General features: G+C 39.6%; 1 protein-coding gene across 9 annotated transcripts in view; it reads left to right on the top strand.

Moving 5' to 3' along the window:
• The first annotated feature begins 302 nt into the window (after nucleotides 1–302).
• WDSUB1 (WD repeat, sterile alpha motif and U-box domain containing 1) overlaps nucleotides 303–19,350 on the top strand; it is a 50,220-nt gene continuing 31,172 nt past the window's right edge. For 2 of the 9 annotated variants that reach the window (XM_025404618.1, XM_025404615.1), the window contains exons 1-5: nucleotides 309–508; nucleotides 3,891–4,312; nucleotides 6,821–7,005; nucleotides 11,151–11,243; nucleotides 14,956–15,049. In XM_025404618.1, the coding sequence (XP_025260403.1) occupies nucleotides 3,915–4,312; nucleotides 6,821–7,005; nucleotides 11,151–11,243; nucleotides 14,956–15,049 (770 nt within the window). In that variant the 5' untranslated portion in view covers nucleotides 309–508; nucleotides 3,891–3,914. Of the gene's footprint in view, nucleotides 740–3,890; nucleotides 4,313–6,820; nucleotides 7,006–11,150; nucleotides 11,244–14,955; nucleotides 15,050–19,350 lie in introns of all 9 variants that reach the window. The other 7 variants (XM_025404619.1, XM_025404616.1, XM_025404617.1 and 4 more) reach the window with 7 other exon arrangements.

Below are 19,350 nucleotides of genomic sequence, written 5' to 3'. Positions count from 1 at the left end.
ACCGAGAAGGCCAATCCGGGAGACCGGCCTCGGAGAACACAGTGCAGGGGGGAGAATGGGAGAAAGAGGTAAAAACTTTCAGCAGGGATGGACGAACAGTCGATGCAACGCCCCCTTTAAAACGACGTTTCAGGCGATCACTAGGCCTTGCCACCGCAGCTTTAGCAAAACAGATAGAATTACGATGGAAGCCCCTTTCCAAGCCTGAACTAGCCTTGACCCTAGAGCCAGAAGCCGGAGAGGAACTCGCAGTCCGGACGGAAGGGCGCGCATGCGCCGCCTCAAGGGCCAGCCCCGGGGGCGGGGCCTGTTCCCTCCGCCCTGGGTCTCCACGGGCGTTCGCGGGGCGGGGCCTGTTCCCTCCGCCCTGGGTCTCCACGGGCGTTCGCGGGGCGGGCCTGGTCCCCAGTCTCTGGGTTTCAGAGGGCTCCGCCCCGCCCACCTCACCTGCGCGGCACGTGACCCGTGGGCACCAGATAGAGGATCCGGCGCGCCCCGCGCCCTGCAGGTGAGGGGGGCCGCGCCTATGGGCCGGCTCAGCGGCGGCAGGTGGGGGAGCGCGGCTGGGCTTAGCCGGCTGGGCCTGCTCGCGCGGGGCGTCTGAACCCTCCATTTCCCGGTTCTAACTGCGCAGCAGGGCCCTGCCGGGACTTTGAGTGCAGCGAGGCCTGGTTCGTGCACCCTTGGCCTGGGGCTAGGGCGGGCGTGCTGGCGCCGGGTGGAAGGAAGCCCCCTGCGGGTGAGCTCCCTGCCTCCCAAGCTGCCCTCCTGCCTGGGTCGCTCCGTCCGCAGAGGCCCGGCCGCGGTCAGAGTGGGGCACATTCCTGGTCTTTCGTGCGTGGGGGGTGTAAGTCGCGGACTTTATTTTGGGAGCGCTGGGCACCTTTCAGGTTTGCTTTGGATGAGATGGGATCCATATGTTTACGCTGGCAAGCTGACCTGGCGTGCCAGGTAATTTACTGTTCGCGTGACAGCGGAGGCCCGAGGGGACGCCCACACCCCCAGGCAGGTCCTGTGTAGGCCTGAGAGCTTTTTCAAAACAAACTGTTCAGCTGAAGGTGGCTCGGTGCTTCCACTAAATCCACTGGAGCTGCAAAGGGAGCTGAGTGCCGCAGAGGGCTGGGAGCGGAAGTTTGTTTGGAAAATCACCTGTGCGCACTTGTACAGCTGTGATTTGCGAGCTCCCCAGAAAGCACCACCTGGTCTTAATCGTTTTCAATGCAACAGTACAGGGATAGTCTCCCAGAAATTTTCGTGTTTGGTTTTTAGGCTTTATTGGTGTTTCTGTTCGAAAAAAAGAGACTGAACTTATTCTAAAAAGGAGAAAATTGTGATGGGGAAAGGCATGGTCCTTATGTCTTAATTGTTTGATTGGTTGATGGGATCCTGCTCTGTTGCCCAGGCTAGAGTGCAGTGGTGCAATCACAGCTCACAGCAGTCATCACCTCCGGGGCTCAAGCGATGCTCCCGCCTCAGCCTCTGAAGTAGCCGGGACTGCAGGTGTTCGCCACCACACCCAGCTAATTATTTTTATTTTTAGAGAGATGGGGTCTTGCCTTGTTGCCCAGACTGGTCTCAAACTCCTGGGCTCAAGTGTTCCACCCGTCTCGGCCTCCCAAAGTGCTGGGACTACAGGTGTGCACCATCGCAGTCAGACTTTTATTTATTTTTTTTGGTAGAGGTTTTTCCGTAAATAAGACTAGGACACAGGATTATCAATTTTACAAGTCAAGGTTATACCTGCCCCTTTCAGAGCTGATTCTGCCTCTACACCAATTTTCCACCGTCAGTTATGTGTGTGTGTGTGTGTATATATATATTTAGTCTTGGTAGATTTTCTAATTTCATATTACGTATAGATTATTTAAAGGCTGGAACTCAATTGGGCTCGAGCAAAATAAATACTCAACATATATTTATATAAGTACATTAGATGCCTGACAGTTTTACATGGTGTGGCTACAGAAATGAGCAAGATGGCAAAGTCCCTAGTCCTTTGGAGTTTACATCCTAGTCGGGGGAGACAATTGAACAAATATCCGATGCTAGTGGTAATTGCTGAGAATATAGGGTGATGTGCTAGCCTAGAAAGTGGCTACTTTAAATAGGGAAACCCTCTCTGAGGAGAGACACTGAAATTGAGATCTAAATGACAAATAGAATCCGAAGAGCAGAGGGAAGAGCATTTAAGCTCGAGAAAACCGCTTTATGGAGACGAAAGATTGTTTGGCCAAGGAGGCTGGAAAGAAGAGAGGGAGACTGACCAGAGTTGAGATCTGAGAAGTGGGCAGGCGGGAATTATATAGGATTTTGATTATATAGGATTTTGTTTGCCATCGTGAGGAGTTTGATTTTATTCTAAATTTGTAAATTTGTTCTTGAATGTGGTCTGCCTAAGTTCATTTTTTGACACTTTCTTAGGTTTTCTTTTCTTGGTTTCCTTGATTCATTCAGAGGTGGTTCCTCACCTCAAGTCTTTTGTATAATTACTGTTTATCAGACAGGATGACAAACCATGGTAGGATAGCTTTCAACATGGCCCCTTATTAATAAATTTTCAGTGAGACTTTTGTTGGTTTTTTTAAGAGCAAATCCTACAGTTTCATTTTAAAGGCGGAGCAGATAGCCTTGGCTCCATCCTGTGAAGGGAGCAGCTAAGATAATTATTAGAATAGAAAATACTTTTTGAGTTGAGATGAGCAGATCTGGAATGGGATATTTTTGAGAACTCCTTATGAGAAAGACTTCAAAGGTGAAATAAACACCTTAGGTTTTGAAAGCTCAACATCAAATCAGTTTGAAGTTATTTGACAAGGTTCTTTTTGAGGAATTGTGGAAATTTATTGGTATAACAAAGGTGGTTGTGAAAATCCGAGGTTATAGTCTTAATAGATTTTTTTTCCTCCAAATTGTTCTTATCCCAGGTAACAGGTTGTCCTTTAAAACAGAGCTCCCTTGGCTGGGCACAGTGGCTCACGCCCATGATCCCAACATTTTGGGAGGCCAGGATGGGTGGATCACTTGAGGCTAGGAGTTCAAGACCAGCCTGGCCAACATGGGGAAACCCCATCTCTACTAAAAATACAAAAAATTAGCCGGGCGTGGTGGGGCACGCCTGTAATCCCAGCTACTTGGGAGGCTGAGGCAGGAGAATCACTTGAACCCAGGAGGCAGGAGTTGCAGTGAGCTGAGAACATGCCACTTCACTCCAGCTTGGGTGACAGAGGGAGACCCTGTCTCACAAAGACAAAACAGAGCTCCCCAACCCCAGGGCTGAGGACTGGTACCCATCATGGCCTGCTAGGAACTGGGCTGCACGGCAGGAGGTGAGGACATGAGTGAGCTCCACTTCTTGGCAGATCAGCTGCGGTGTTAGATTTTCTTTCTTTCTTTCTTTCTTTTCTTTTTTTTTTAAGATAGAGTTTCGCTCTGTCACCCAGGCTGGAGTGCAGTGGGGTGATCTCGGCTCACTGCAACCTCCGCCTCCCTTCAAGGGATTCTTCTGCCTCGGCCTCCCAAGTAGCTGGGACTGCAGGCACGCGCCACCACACCCTGCTAATTTTTGTAGTTGGGGCTACAGGTATCCACAAGCCCTGTTGTGAACTGCGCCTGCTAGGGATCAAGGGTGTGTGCTTCTTATGAATCTAAAGCCTGATGATCTGAGGTGGAACTGTTTCATCCTGAAACCATCCCCCACACCCCAGTCCAGGGAAGAATTGTCTTCCATGAAACTGGTCCCTGCTGCCAAAAAGGTTGGGACCACTGCTTTAAAATGTTGATGTGGAAGAATTCATTGAGCAGATTAAAACATTTTGGCCCTTTTATATAGATTCAAATTGCATTTATCTGATTCCTAGAATAAATAACCTTTATCTGCTTAAAAATTTCAGGCTGTTTTACTTCAAATAAAGAACATGGTGAAACTGATTCACACATTAGCTGATCATGGTGACGATGTCAACTGCTGTGCCTTCTCCTTTTCCCTCTTGGCTACTTGCTCCTTGGACAAAACAATTCGCCTGTACTCGTTACATGACTTTACTGAACTGCCACACTCTCCGTTGAAGTTTCACACCTATGCTGTCCACTGCTGCTGTTTCTCCCCTTCAGGACATATTTTGGCATCGTGTTCAACAGATGGTACCACTGTCCTATGGAATACTGAAAATGGACAGATGTTGGCAGTGATGGAACAGCCTAGTGGCAGCCCCGTGAGGGTTTGCCAGTTTTCCCCAGACTCCAGGTGTTTGACATCAGGGGCAGCTGATGGAACTGTGGTTTTGTGGAATACACAGTCATACAAGTTATATAGGTATGGATATTTAAATCCTTCCTGTTTTAATCCTGTTGACTAGGTGTACTTAAAAAAAGCTGAAAGCAAAATATTTTGATATTCTGCACAGTCTAAGTGATGTAGAAAAAAAGAAAAATATTTCGATGACCCTAGGAAGCCAATAGTTTTCAGGTAGCACAAGAAAAAATATTTTAACTGGACCGGGAGCGGTGGCTCACGCCTGTGATCCTAGCACTTTGAGAGGCCAGTGAGGGTGGATCACGAGGTCAGGAGATCGAGACCATCCTGGCTAACACAGTGAAACCCTGTCTCTACTAAAAGTACAAAAAATTAGCCGGGAGTGGTGGTGGGCACCTGTAGTCCCAGCTACTTGGGAGGCTGAGGCAGGAGAATGGTGTGAACCTGAGAGGCCGCACTTGCAGTGAGCCAAGATTGCACCACTGCACTCCAGCCTGGGAGTGAGACTCCGTCTCAAAAAAAAAAAAATTTGTAACTGGCCTTCTAAAGGTCAAATACCCAGAGAGATGTTTAATATGATTCTTATAGTACATTTGCTTAGCTCTGAGAGTTTTATATTTCCAATCTTAAAATTAAGAGTTAACCTTGTTAGATTTTTATGGTTTTTTTTTTAATTGTAAGAGTTAAACAATGCAGCATTTTAAAGGTTCAGTAAATTTAGGCTTTCTTTTTTTTTTTTGTTATACTTTAAGTTCTAGGGTACATGTGCACAACATGCAGGTTTGTTACATATGTATACTTGTGTTAGGCTTTATTTTTGTCACTTGTGGTTTAAGTGTTTTCTTTCTTTTTTGAGACAGCATTTTGCTCTTGTTGCCCAGGATGGAGTGCAATAGTGCGATCTAGGCTCACTGAAACCTCCGCCTCCCGGGTTCAAGTGATTCTCCTGCCTCAGCCTCCCTAGTTGCTGGGATTACAGACTGCCGCCACCACGCCCAGCTAATGTTTTGTATTTTTAGTAGAAACCAGGTTTCACCATGTTGACCAGGCTGGTCTTGAACTGCTGACCTCATGTGATCCACCTGCTTCGGCTTCCCAAAGTGCTGGGATTACAGGTGTGAGCCACTGCGCCCGGCCCAAGTGTTTTCGATAATAAAGTAATAGTATGTAAAGCTCAGCTAAGAGATGCAGTTATTTCTCTGACTGCAATTCTTGCTGGGTGAATGAACAAGCCCAGAAGAAAGAACCTCATGCCTGGTGTGGTGGTGATGTGTTATTTATCATTTCTTAAAAAAAAAAACAACTCACCAGAAAGACTCTTTTGGGAAAAAAACAGTCAATTAATTTACATTGGTAATGTTGTATTGCAATTTAACAACATTAAAACTATTCACATTTATTTATATTGTGGCAAAATATACATAACAAAAGTTATTTTTATTAGCTAGGCGTGGTGGCGTGTGCCTGTAGTCCTCGCTACTCCAGCGGCTGAGGTGAGAGAATCGCTTGAACCCAGGAGTTTGAGGCTGCAGTGAGCTAGGATTGCACTACTGTACTCCACCCTGAGTGACTGAGTGACCCTGTCTCAAAAAAAAAAGTTAACACTTTTAGATGACATTAAGAACATTAGAAACCATGCGCTTTTAAGTAATTAACAATTAAGATAGCCTAGTGTACCTCCCCTTCCTCCTATCTCCCAGCATCTTTCAGAGCGCAAATGCCAGTTGGTCGACAACTATTGCTCATTTAAGCTTAGGTCTGGGTTGAAGAGGGTGATGTGTTTTAAGTGGTGTTAATGAACACTTAGGCCAGATATCTTTTTTATATGCATGAAATCCAGCTGTCAGCTAAGGAATCTTATCCAATGACAACTTCTGGCTGTATAGCATAACTATCCCTAAAGAATGTAATTAATTATATATAAGTGATAGATACCCTGCTGGATGGGACAGTGCGTTAATTGTTGGGTTTTTAACAGCTTATTTTTCCTAACTGATCTAATATTAATATCTTCAGCACAGTGCCTCCCTGTCTTCCTAACATAATTTTAACTTGCCCACAGCATTTTCCTTTCATGAATAATTTATATTTGAAGACCTCACCGTTGCTTCAAGGTAATTTTTAATACAGACATTGAAAGTACCATTGAAAAATAACATATTTTCCAATAAAAATACTTTTATCTTACCTTTAAAAAAAAAATGTTTGTAGTTGATGTTGCTTGTCATTGCTTTTCTGGTTTAAGTTTTACAGATTTTAATGTGTTTATACTGATTTGCCCTGTGGAAAAATATGAAGATATGTGGACTTTGGTTTGTAATTTAAGCTTGAACATACCAGTTAAAATGTTTAAGGGAGGGTATTTAAATCCTCCCTTGCTTTTGGACAGTGTATCTCAGTTCATAGCATATAAATGATATTTTATTTCTGTAGGCATCAATTGTCCTTTCTCTCTAGATCTGTTATGGCCATTTATTCTCTTTTTACTGTATCAAGCTGCTGTTAGAGACTGTGGTATAAAGTAAAAGATACTCTGAAATGAAAACCCACTTTTTACTTTTATTTCAGATGTGGTAGTGTTAAAGATGGCTCCTTGGTGGCATGTGCATTTTCTCCTAATGGAAGCTTCTTTGTCACTGGCTCCTCATGTGGTGATTTAACAGTGTGGGATGATAAAATGAGGTGTCTGCATAGTGAAAAAGCACATGATCTTGGAATTACCTGCTGCGATTTTTCTTCACAGCCAGTTTCTGGTTGGTTATTTTATTCTTTTAAGCGCTAGAAATTCCTGTTTGTAATTTGTGCTGTATATGACTTGTTCTTTTATTCTTTTGTATGTTATCATTAGTAGAGTGAGGAGCCCTCTTAATTTATTCCTGTAAAGGGATTATCCTTCTCTCTTTTTTGACCAAAATGAAATCTGAAAAAATATATGAGAAAATCACATTCTTTTCTTTTTTTGGGGGGGGGGGCTTGGAGTTTCCTGCAAGAAAATTACATTCTTTATTATATGCAGGGGGTGACTCAGATTGGTACAACAGATTCAGATTCCTTGGATATGGCAATTTAGAGGACCTAACCCTATTGATAGGATTGCAATTAAAAAAAAGAAAAAAACACTATGTTGATATTCAAGTAGAAATGTAAACTTTAAAAATTGGAAATAGAAGCTATGTTTTCCATTTACTAATTTAATCTTCCAAAAGCTAAATTTACAAAATGTTTGCCAACACAATTGATTTTTTAGAAATAAACAGAGATCCTGAATATAGTCTCTTGCTTTTAAATAGGTACAGTGAATTGGAAAGTTCTTTCTTTAAAGTTTTCATTTTCCATGTTAGTGGGTGGGAGTTCTGTAGCTCTTGTTCCCCTGCAGTCTTGTTGCCAGACCAGTGCTGTCCATAACAACGTACTGCAAGCCACTTAGGAAAATTTAAAATGTTGTAGTAGTAGATGAAATTAATTTTAACAGTATAATCCCAGTATATAATGTAATTTCAATAATTGATAATAAAAATTATTAAGATACTTTATCTTTTGTACTAAGTCTTTGAAATCTGGTGTGTATATTATAGATAGTACATTTCAATTTGGGCTAGCTGCATTTCAAGTCTTTGGTACCCACATATGGCCAGTCAGTGCCTTATTGGACAAAACAGGTCCAGAGAGTAGACAGGAAGATTGTGGTATTCCGCCCTTTTCAAGCCCATCAGTGGCTTGTTAAGACATGATTAAGATCCCAGATCCCAAAAGCAAAACATGTTCTGCTTCCCCCTAATCTCAAATTGCTCTTGGCCTCATGCATTTTTTGCCACATTGACCTTCTTTAATTCCTGGAATGTTTCTAAGATTTTTCCAAGGGTTTTATGTGCAGACCCTTTACCTGGTTTGCTGTTATGTCCGTTAGAATTTGGCTGAAAATCACTAAAGATAAGCCTCTCCTGCTCTTAACTCCTGCACTAAATCTGTATAATTTTGATATAGTCTTTTATTTGCATGCTTTATTTGTCTTTCATAATACTATCACAAGTTTTAATTCTGTATTTATATGGATAATATTTAATGGTGTTTTTCCTATTAGCTTGTAAGCTCCAGGCAGGCAGGGCCTGGGTCTCTTTTATTCATCGTACCTGATACAGAGTAGGCCTTGAAATGTAGATTGATGAGTAAGATTCTTTTTAATGATTTGCTGAAATAATAGATTTTCTTTTCATAAACCCATTCTTATGTTAAACTGCCTCCCTAATTTAATTAAGGCAGTTATTCTTTTAATATATTGTTCTGTGCTGTTTTACTCTAAGGACAGCTTGTAGCAAGTCATTGCTTCCATTTCTGTGATACCTTCTCCACATCTTGTAGGCACTCAGTGAATCTGGTGAATTATATAAGTGTGGAGAGATCTAGGTTCCTTTTTTGGTTCTAAATGATCTGAAGATAGATTGCCAATGAAAAGACCACTATATTAGTTTTAATATTAGAATGAAAATAAGGGCTTTTTTGTCCTGCGTTTAGAGAGATTGGGAGCTTCTGGGGTCAGGAAAGGCTCACTACACCAGGCAGAGAATTCTAGATGAGACTCTGAAATGATACCCACATCCCCACCCTGCCTTTAGAACATATTATACACTTCTCTCGGTAGAATTTTAATCTTCGTGCCTTCTTTAGTTCCTTCAGTGTTGCTGTTGAAATATATCTTAACCTTATGAGCAAATTCTCTGAAACAAATTGATACATGCTTTAAAGTGATTATTGTAGGAATTTGTGGGAACAACTGTATTTATTTAGAAGACAAAGTATATAATTTAAATTTGTTTAATTTAGTATTTGTTATTATCTGTAAATACTTACGATATATTAACTCATCTTGTGACATTTTGCTGAAATAAGGAAAAATAATCCTGTTTGCACCTGAGAGTAAATAATCATTTCTCTCCAGTTTTTAAATGATAAAGTGTGGGTTATTAGGTTATTATAATTTAAATATTTTTCCTGAAGAAAAGTATGTTTCTAAATATTATATTTAGATACTGAACATAAGCACATTTTAAGCTGTGTAATTTTCCATTGTCTTAGCTGAATTTTCACTACTTAAAGAACTTTAGAATTAACTTCAAAGGATCTATTTAGTTAAGAAACAATGAAAAAAATAGGTTTGGTAATTAGGTCTAATACAGAAATATTTTGCTCTCAGTCATTTATTGAATAAAATGTTTTGCCTTAAAAAGACAGTGATTATCAGGAATTGCTTGTATCCCTCAAGATCTCTCTTAGAAAGGATACATTTTGGGTAAACCTATGTTACAGAAAAAGCAAAAATGCTATTGAAATATGGAAGTCCCGTGGAGTTAGAAAAACTTTCAGTGAAATGGAATTTAATTCGTTGTTTGTTAGTAAAGTGTTTGTACTTTCAGAGAGGCAGAGTCCATAGAAAAAATTTACATGCCCAGGTGTATACATTTGTTAAATTTTATATACTGAATATTTGGTAAGCCGGAGTGCAATCTCAAGATGGATATTAGATTTCTGTTTTGGTGACAGGGTCTTGCTCTGTCATCCAGGCTGGAGTGCAGTGATATGATCATAGCTCATTGCAGCCTCAAACTCCTGGGCTCAAGGGGATCCCCTGCCTCGGCCTCCTAGGTAGCTACAACTACAGATGTGTGCCACTACACCCGGCTAATTTAACAAAATTTTTTGTAGAGACAGGGTCTTACCATGTTCCCCAGCCTGTTCTCAAACTCCCGGTGTCAGCCTTTTGAAGTGCTAGGATTACAGGCTTCAACCACCATGCCCAGCCTCAATTTCTGAATTGTGCTTTACTGCATATGAATGCCAAAACTTACTTGATGAAACTACATGTGATATTAGGTACCACTTGTGTAAAATTGCATTGATGATATCAATATTTACATTATCCAAAATTGTTTAGGAACTTAATCTAGCAGATATATAATGATACGCTAAAATGAAGTAAGTGTAAAGTAGTAGTGCTTCTGGGACACCATTTAACTGATTACTTTCCCTCAATAATATAATATTTTCAACCAAATGGAGTGAATTGATGTTATTTTTGATTTCTGTAATTCCAGCTTTTGGCTTGATTAAATCAAATGGAAAAAAATTCTCATTATTCCATATGAACTATAGACCAGGCTTTTAAGAAATTGATAAGACCTTAGGCCGGTGCTATGGCTCATGCCTGTAATCCTAGCACTTTGGGAGGCTGAGGCAAGCGGATCATGAGGTCAGGAGTTCAAGACCAGCCTGGCCAACATGGTGAAACCCCATCTCTACTAGAAATACAAAAATTAGCTAGGCGTGGTGGCACATGCCTCTAATCTCAGCTACTTGGGAGGCTAAGGCAGGAGAATTGCTTGAACCTTGGAGGTGGAGGTTGCGGTGAGCTGAGATCGCACCATTGTACTCCAGCCTGGGCATCAGAGTGAGACTCTGTCTCAAAAAAAAAAAAAAAAAAAGGAAGAAATTGCTATGACCTTAAAAAAAGGTTGGGAATGATGAAACATTTAACACTGTCAAAGTAACTGACTTTTCTTCCTAATTTTTCCCATCAATGCTAGCCTCATAGACTCTAAAATTGGGTTAGAGGATGCTCTATTTAGTGGCTCAATATTGGTTCTTGCAGCCTTGAGTTCTATTCTTTGAGGAATGTAAATGAAAGGTATTTTATTGTAGCAACTTGAGGACTAATAATCCTATATAGTACCTTGTTTAAAAGAAATTCCTTAATCAACATTTTGTTAAATGGTATAAGTTAACTAATAGCTTGTGAACATGGTTTAAATGAGTAGAATTAACAGATCTCAGTTTAAGAAATGGAAATTTTGGGGGGATTTCAGTGTTTTACAAATTCTCTGTATTTATTTTTAACAAATTTTAGATGGAGAACAAGGTCTTCAGTTTTTTCGATTGGCATCATGTGGTCAGGATTGCCAAGTCAAAATTTGGATTGTTTGTTTTACCCATATCTTAGGTAGGTATGCTAAGTAGCACTTCTCTGAAATTATTTGTGGTCTGGATAAAATTTCTGTTTAATCTTTTTACTTAAGGTAGCCTGAGTATCTAAAAATAAGTACAAAAATATGGTTTAAGAAACTTTTAATCAAAGTAATACACATGATTGAAAAATCAGGTGCTCATTGCTGATCATGACCTCACCCATACTACTGCCATGCACATTTCTGCTCACCAGAGGGGACCACTTTGCACTTGATTTCAACTCCTTTGGTGGTTTTCACAGTTTCTGTGAACATTGTTTATACCACTATATTTTTTATTCATTCACTGTAGGTACTGCTTTTTGTTAGTGTGTGGGTCTTTTCCCTTCCATTGTACTATTCCGTCAGGTGACCCTTTCAGTCAGGAAGCTTATTTTGTGCAGTTTTGGAATAAAGTATTCCGTTATGCTATTTCTTTCATCCTTCTCTCTTTTTACAACTTCCATTAATTAAGAATGTTGGGCCTCCTGAATTGATTCTCTTTTTTTCCCCCACATTTCTCTCTCTTTTCTTATACTTTAGGGAAAAATTTCTCTGCTTTTTCTCTTAACCTTTTTTTGAATCTTTTATGTCGTTAATCATATTTTCAGATTCTGAAAGCTCATCATCTTCTTCGTTTCCTTTTCATAGTGTCCGTTATAAAGGTAAGCTCTCAAAACTCTCAGGATGTCTTTTAGGAGTTTTTGCTTTGTTTTTAAGTTCCCTCCTGTTTTCTGAGCTTTGTTTGCAGTCGAGTCCCCTTTTTGCTTAGTATTCTGTTTGCATTTAAGAATTAGACAATAATGTTTAGAAGCTCTGTGCACAGGGGTGGTTTGTTAGTGCTGGCTTCCCTCTAGGATGAGGAGGTGGGTAATTGGCCCTTCTGGGTGAGGGACTGGGGACTTGGGGAGTAGATACTCTGTCACCCTAGGGCTTCCCAGGCAGTTGTTTGTTTGAAAGGTTTCACTGGGGGATAAGTGCTTGGCTTTTGTGCAGCATACTAAGGGTGAAGTTGGGGAGAGATTGGAGGTAGACGCCAAATGATCTGTATACAGTCAGTCAGTTTTTCTCTTTTCAGGTCTATGTCTGTGTCATTCTAATTTTCCTTTTTCCTGGCTATTGATATTCTGGAACCTGGAGGTATTTTCTTCCTACCCTCTCCACCTCCTCTCCCTGGTCTTGCCCTGGCTAATTTTTAAATTTTTTATAGAGACAGTGTCTCAGTTTGTTTCTCAGAATGGTCTCGAACTGCTGGCCTCAAATGATCCTCCCACCTTGGCCTCCCAAAATGCTGGAATTACAGGTGTGAGCCACTACACTTGGCCAGTCTTGGGGTGTTTCCTAGGGCAGAATAACTTTCTTGGCTGTACCCCCGTCTCTTTGTACACTGGGCTGTTAATTCTTTTATACTTCATTACTTAATGTGCTTTCTACCTTCCCAAAGTTGATTCAGTGTCTGGTTTGCTGATGCCCCTCTTCCCACTCTCTTTACCAGTGTACATTTTTGTCTTTAATAATTCCTTCATTGACATTTTCATGGGAATCTGAAATATTGTGGTCATCTTGATTGATTCAGGAGCCTCAAAATATTATTTGTTACCTAGTACACTTCAGTTAAATGACAAACTACATTTTTGTTGTTCATAATTATTCTATAGTGTATAGAGAAGAACCTTTTATCAGGAAATAAATATGTTCCTTTGATAACTGTTCAAAAGTAAAGCATTTCACATGTTTACTGGAAAATATGTTGACACTGACTTTTTCACAAAAACATACATGACAGTTTATAAACATGCAGTTACAACCTTTTCATAAGGCTGGGCATGGTGACTCACGACTGTAATCCCAGAACTTGGGAGGCTGAGGCAGGCGGATCACTTGAGGTCAGGAGTTCTATACCAGCCTGGCCAATGTGATGAAACCCAGTCTCGACAAAACTACAAAAATTAGCCAGGTGTGGTGGTGCACAGCTATAGTTCCAGCTTCCTGGGAGGCTGAGGCAGGAGAATCACTTGAACCCAGGAGGTGGAGGTTGCAGTGAGCCGAGACTGCACCACTGCACTCCAGCCTGGGTGACAGAAGGAGACTCTCTGAAAAAAAAGAAAATAATAATAAAACCATTTCATAAAGCATTTATCACCATTGGTACCTTATTTGCTTATTTGTAGGGAGGAGCAGAGAGACATATGGGTCTTATACTTGAGGACATAACCTATTCTTATGGTTGTATTAAAGTTTTGTAGTCTTAATTTGGTTTGCACCTTAATATGTTTGCTTTGTTTGATTAATCATGCCTACTTATTGCTCTGTTCCCAGTTAGAATGAAAGCCTTTTGAAGTTCATCATTGTGTTTCTAGCACTTGTATTTCTAGCATGGTGCCTTTAGTGTGTCTCTGCTCTCCCAGATAAAAATATTTTTTTCCTGTTTTGAGCTTGAAACTCTTACTTACTCTGATGACCTTTTTCTTTAGTTAAATGCTTGTTATCCTCACTAAAAGACATTTAACACTTCAAAAAAGGTTTTATTGTGTTTGATGTAGTTATAAATTTCCCTTGTGTATTTCCTTTTCCTTTCCTCCAACCCTTGCCAATTTCTTAATATTTATTTTTATAGGTTGTCACCAAAATGTATTGAATTCCCTCAGTATACTTTTAAAACAGTTGTGATATTTGTGTTTAGTAATTCTAAAAGCATAAAAGGGATTTTACACTTTTTATACTTTGTAGGAGTGTTATAAAGATAATGTTGGAATTACAAGATGTGTAAATTACCATTGATTATTTACAGGATGACAAAATATTTTTAAATGCCAGATTTAAAAAATTATAAGCATTTTTTTACGTCTTTTGGGCAGTTGGCGTATTTTGTTTTTATCAGACACCAAAATTGTGGTATAGTTTAAACGTTTAAAAATTTTGGTAGTTACGAAATTACCCCATCTAGCCTTTGTTGAGCTGCTTTTTAAAATCCATTACTGAGCTTTTGAAATGTGAGACAGAGTAACAAACAGGAGAAGCCGTGTTTGCTCCTTTCTGCTTGCCAGCATAATTTCACAAAACCCCCGACTCTGTGACAACGTGCAGCTCTCCGGAAGAATGCCTTGAAGACAAAACAGAGGAGAGCACAGAGTCCCCCATGTCTCTTGCCTGAGTCACTACATTCCTTAAAAGATAAACGAGCCCAGCCTCGCCTTTTCTTACCTGAGATAACGTCCGGAGATCATGTTTCTGCAATCTGTAACCGAATGCACTTTGGTAATCTATAACCAGATGTGCTCTTACACCCAGACCTTGATGTGATTCTGCTTTAATGTAACCTCTGTGTGATGTGATTTTGCACGTACTAAGCCTCTCCCACCTGTATATGAGCAGCAGGCTGAAGCACCACTTTGGAGTGGTCTCACAGACTGCCCTGTAGTTCCCAGGCCATAGGCCTTAGTCTATAGTCCTCAGAAAGACTTTTGAGTAAAACTACTTGAATTCTTTAAAAACTTGACTTTTTTCTTTAGTCAACAGAAACCAGTTAATCATACTGCATCCCGATTATTTCCTTATAGATATCTGAACTGCATGAGGGTTTTTAATTTTTGTGTCCTTTAGGCACTCAAAGATTATTCGTTGAATAAACAAGTGAAATGGCGTTGACTTAAAAATCAGTTCTAAGCATGGTCAGCTTTCTAATCTCTGTTACCTTGTTATTTGCAGGTTTTGAATTAAAATATAAAAGTACCCTGAGTGGGCACTGTGCTCCTGTTCTGGCTTGTGCTTTTTCCCATGATGGGCAGATGCTAGTCTCAGGGTAAGCTAGTTGGTTTAATTTTCCTAAACCATTTTTATAAGAGATCAAACAGACATACGGAAAAGTACGTGAAACCTCAAAGAAGAGCTTGATGAACCACCGCAAAGGGCAAGAAATAGAACATTGCTGGTTCTGACTCAGAAGCCCTCTCCTTCCGAGTGCCCCTTTTTGGTGACAACATGTTAGATCATATGCACTACTCCTGTTTTCTTTAAAACTGGCCTCCAACAAATTATGCAATATGAATTATTTTGTCGGGCTTCCTGTACCCAACATTACACTTGTGACATTAATTCATATTATTGCCTGGAGCTGTGGCCCATTGATTTTCATTGCTGTGTAATATTCTATGGCGTGGATACATTATAATATATATAATAGTTCATTTTAATGTTAATGGTTATATGATTGTTTCTGGTTTGAGAGCATTACAATAATCTGTGAATCTATCGTATGGCCTGGTACACATGTGCATGCATTTCTGTAAGATAAATACATAGGAATGGCCTTGCTGAGTCATAGAATATGTGCATTTTCACCTTTGGCAGATAACAGTTTCCAAGTGGCTGAACAGTTACTACCTCTGTAGCAGTGTTGTTTTGTATCCTCGTCTATAGTTGGTATTGTGAGTTTTAAAATTTTAGCCGTTCTGATGAGTGTGTAGTGTTGCCTTAGTATGGTTTTAATTTGCGTTTCGCCAAAGTGGTTGGAACCTTTTTAGAAGTTTATTAGCCGTATGTGTTTTCTCTTCTATGAAGTGCCTGTTCATGTCTCCAGTCCATTTTTTTCCCTGGGTTTTTTTCTTATTGATTTGTTGTTATATATGTATATGTGTGTGTTTGTGTGTATTTTTATATTTGAGCCATTTGTTGCTAGTTGTAAATATCTTTTCCCACCTTCTAGATTTGCCTTTTCACAGTTAATTATTTTAGTGTAGTCAGCTTCTTCATGTTCTGAGGTCATGAAGATATTTTCCTGTATTATCTTCTAAGACCTTCGTTGTTTTGCCTTTCACACAATTGATTTATGTGTATCATGTGCAGTAGGAATTCCATTTTATTCCTTTCTACGTGAATATCCCGTTGTCCTAGTACTATGTATTGAAAAGACCACTCTTCTCCTCCATTTTGTTGTACTCCCTTGTCAGAAATCACTGACAATATATTTGTGAGTCTGTTTCTTAACCTGCTGCTTTGTTCTGTTTCTGTCCTTTTTTTTTTTTTTTTTTTTTTTTTGAGGCGGAGTCTTGCTCTGTCGCCCAGGCTGGAGTGCGGTGGCGCGATCTCGGCTCACTGCAAGCTCCGCCTCCCGGGTTCACGCCATTCTCCTGCCTCAGCCTCCCAAGTAGCTGGGACTACAGGCGCCGCCACCTCGCCCAGCTAGTTTTTTGTGTTTTTTTAGTAGAGACGGGGTTTCACCGGGTTAGCCAGGATGGTCTCGATCTCCTGACCTCGTGATCCGCCCGTCTCGGCCTCCCAAAGTGCTGGGATTACAGGCTTGAGCCACCGCGCCCGGCCCTGTTTCTGTCCTTGCTCTAATATCATTCTGTCTTTCCCAGGCTTTATATTTTGTCTATTCCTAGCTATTGACATTTTCATATAAATTTTAGAATCAACTTGTTAAATTGCCCCAATTCCTGTCTCCACACACAAACATGTTTGGGTTTTAATTGGGATTATATAGAGTCTGATGAATTTGGGGAGAATTGACATCTTTGTGATATTGGTCTTGTAATCTGAGAATATTGCATATTTCTTCATTTATCTTTGAATTTCAATAATTGTCTTCTATGTAGAAGTTCTCATCTTTTATTAGCCTTCTTTCTAGGCACTTGTTGTTAGTATATGAAAGATGTGGCCAATATAAGGAAATATATAATGGGAATAAATTGGACTTATCTAGAAAATTTCTTATTTTGGATTATATATATATGAAATCAGATCATTTGTGGATAATGATAGTTTCGTTCCTTCCTTTCTAATTCTTCTATCTTTGGTATCTTCTGTGCCTTACTGAACTGTTGATGCTACCAGGATAATAAAAGCAGTGATAACAGGCCTTGTTGTCTGATTCCTCACTGCACAGGGAAAGCTTTCATTATTCAATATGATCAATTTTGGGAGATAAGCTTTATTATTCTATTCCTTTTAGTTTGCAGGAGCTTTTGTTGTTGTTTTTTTAATCATGCAAGGGTATTGTATTTCATCAGATGATTTTTCCTACATCTTTTGAGATGATATAATTTTTCTCTGATACTCTGTTAGTGGAGTGAATTACAAGATTTTAAAATGTTAAACCAATCTTGCTTTGTTGGAACAAACACATTTTAGGAAGTCAGTTTCATTCTAACTGTTGTTCCTTTGGATGTAATTCATGTGTTTTTCCCTGGCTGCTCATGAAATTTTCTGTTTTGAGGTTTTTGCACATCCACTTTGTATCTGTGTGTGAGTTTCCTATTTAGTTTGCTTGGAATTCATTGAACTTCTTAAATCCGTGGAATGATATTTCGCGGTGCACAGTGGTTTATACCTGTAATCCCAGCACTTTGGGAGGCCAAGGCGGGCGTATCATTTGAGCTCAGGAGTTCGAGAGCAGCCTGACCAACATGGTGAAACCTCATCTCTACTAAAAATACAAAAATTAGCCAGGCATGGTGGTGGGCACCTGTAATTCCAGCTACTCAGGAGGCTGAGGCAGTAGAATTGCTTGCACCCAGGAGGCAGAGGTTGCAGTGAGCTGAGATCACACCACTGTACTCTAGCCTGGGTGACAGAGCAAGACTCCATCTCAAAAAAAAAAAAAAATGTGGAATGATATTTTACCACTTTTGGAAAATTCTTATTTATTATCTCTTCAAATATTGCCTCTGTTCCTTTCTTTCTGTCCTCTAATTCTGGGATTCCAATTAAATGCACATTACACCTTCTCACTGTAAACTTTATTCTCTCTTTTATATTTATGCTTCTGGTTTTTTGTTTGTTTGTTTGTTTTTTCCTGTTTCCTGTGCTTCGTTCTGGATGGTTTTCCCTTTCCTAATTCTTTCTTCAGCTAATATGATATTAAACTGGTCCATTGAATTCTTAATTTTGCTTATTTTATTTTTTGGTCCTAGAATTTCTATTTGGCAATTTTTTTCAGTGGTGTCACTCTTTATGATTTCCAGTTCTGTGTTGAAATTTTCAACCTTGGCTTTTATTTTTCAGAGCTTTATTCTGTTAGGCAATTGGCTGGAACATAGTTGCAATGATTCAATTACTTTATACTGTTTTCCTTTTGAATACTTTTGTATATTTTCTCCTTGCCATTAGATTTTCTAAAACTTTCCTGTCTGATCTCACAGGTCATAGTATTCTGACCCACATTTATGGCTCTTCATAGCAGCTTTCATTCCAGTTAAGATATTGAGGCTCCTAACCTCCACTTAGAATGTCTGGACTAAGGCTGATGGTTCTTTTTTCCATATGCTCCAATTCTTGCCAAACAGCCAAATTACTAGTTATGTTGTTATTATTGTAGATGTGGCTCTTTCATCTCTAAAGATGAAGATTATTCATCATCAAAAGGTATTTATAGTAATTGTCTTTTGACCTAGAATTTAAATCATTGGAAAGTTTAAACAAATAAAGTCGAACTCTGTCTGCTGTGTTAGGGGACAGGTTAATTGACAAAATGATTATGTGCCCAGCTCTCTGCCAGTTGGAATAGGGCATAGAAAAGGAAGTACAAGACAGTGTTTGTGCTCTTGAAGACATTTTAAGTCTCCTCTTTTCTATTTAATAGTTGATGTTCATGGTGATGAACTAATAGCACTGCAAGACCCTGATATGTACTTACCCTCTGAGTCATGGAGGAAGTGTTAAGTGATACTCAATATTGTTTTAAGTTCATTTTATAGCAGTATAATTCTTTGTCAGTTTGTATATATGTGTGTCTTAGTTAACATTATATTTATGGAAATGTGTCTTTCCTAGTCATTCTGGATAAATGGAAATTTACATTATCAAGTGCTTTTGGGTATATGGTGTTGCCCAAGGTCTCATTCAAATATTTTTCTGAATATTTTTAGTTTATTTGGACAAATATACAGGCAAATGAATGAGAAATGTAAATTAATAAACTTAATAAACATTTAGTTTTTAGAAGAATTGACAGGCATATTTAAATCATACTTAGTAGATGCAAACAGGTCAATTAATGATACATTCTATTTGTGACTAAAAGTCATTGATAAGATAGAATGGATACATATGGGAAAGAGGGAGACTGAAAAAAAGTGAGCAGGATAAAAGGTGGCTGTATAT

Source organism: Theropithecus gelada, chromosome 12 (assembly GCF_003255815.1).
Source record: "Theropithecus gelada isolate Dixy chromosome 12, Tgel_1.0, whole genome shotgun sequence".
Taxonomy (NCBI): domain Eukaryota; kingdom Metazoa; phylum Chordata; class Mammalia; order Primates; family Cercopithecidae; genus Theropithecus; species Theropithecus gelada.
This window is presented reverse-complemented; position numbering and strand designations above follow the sequence as displayed.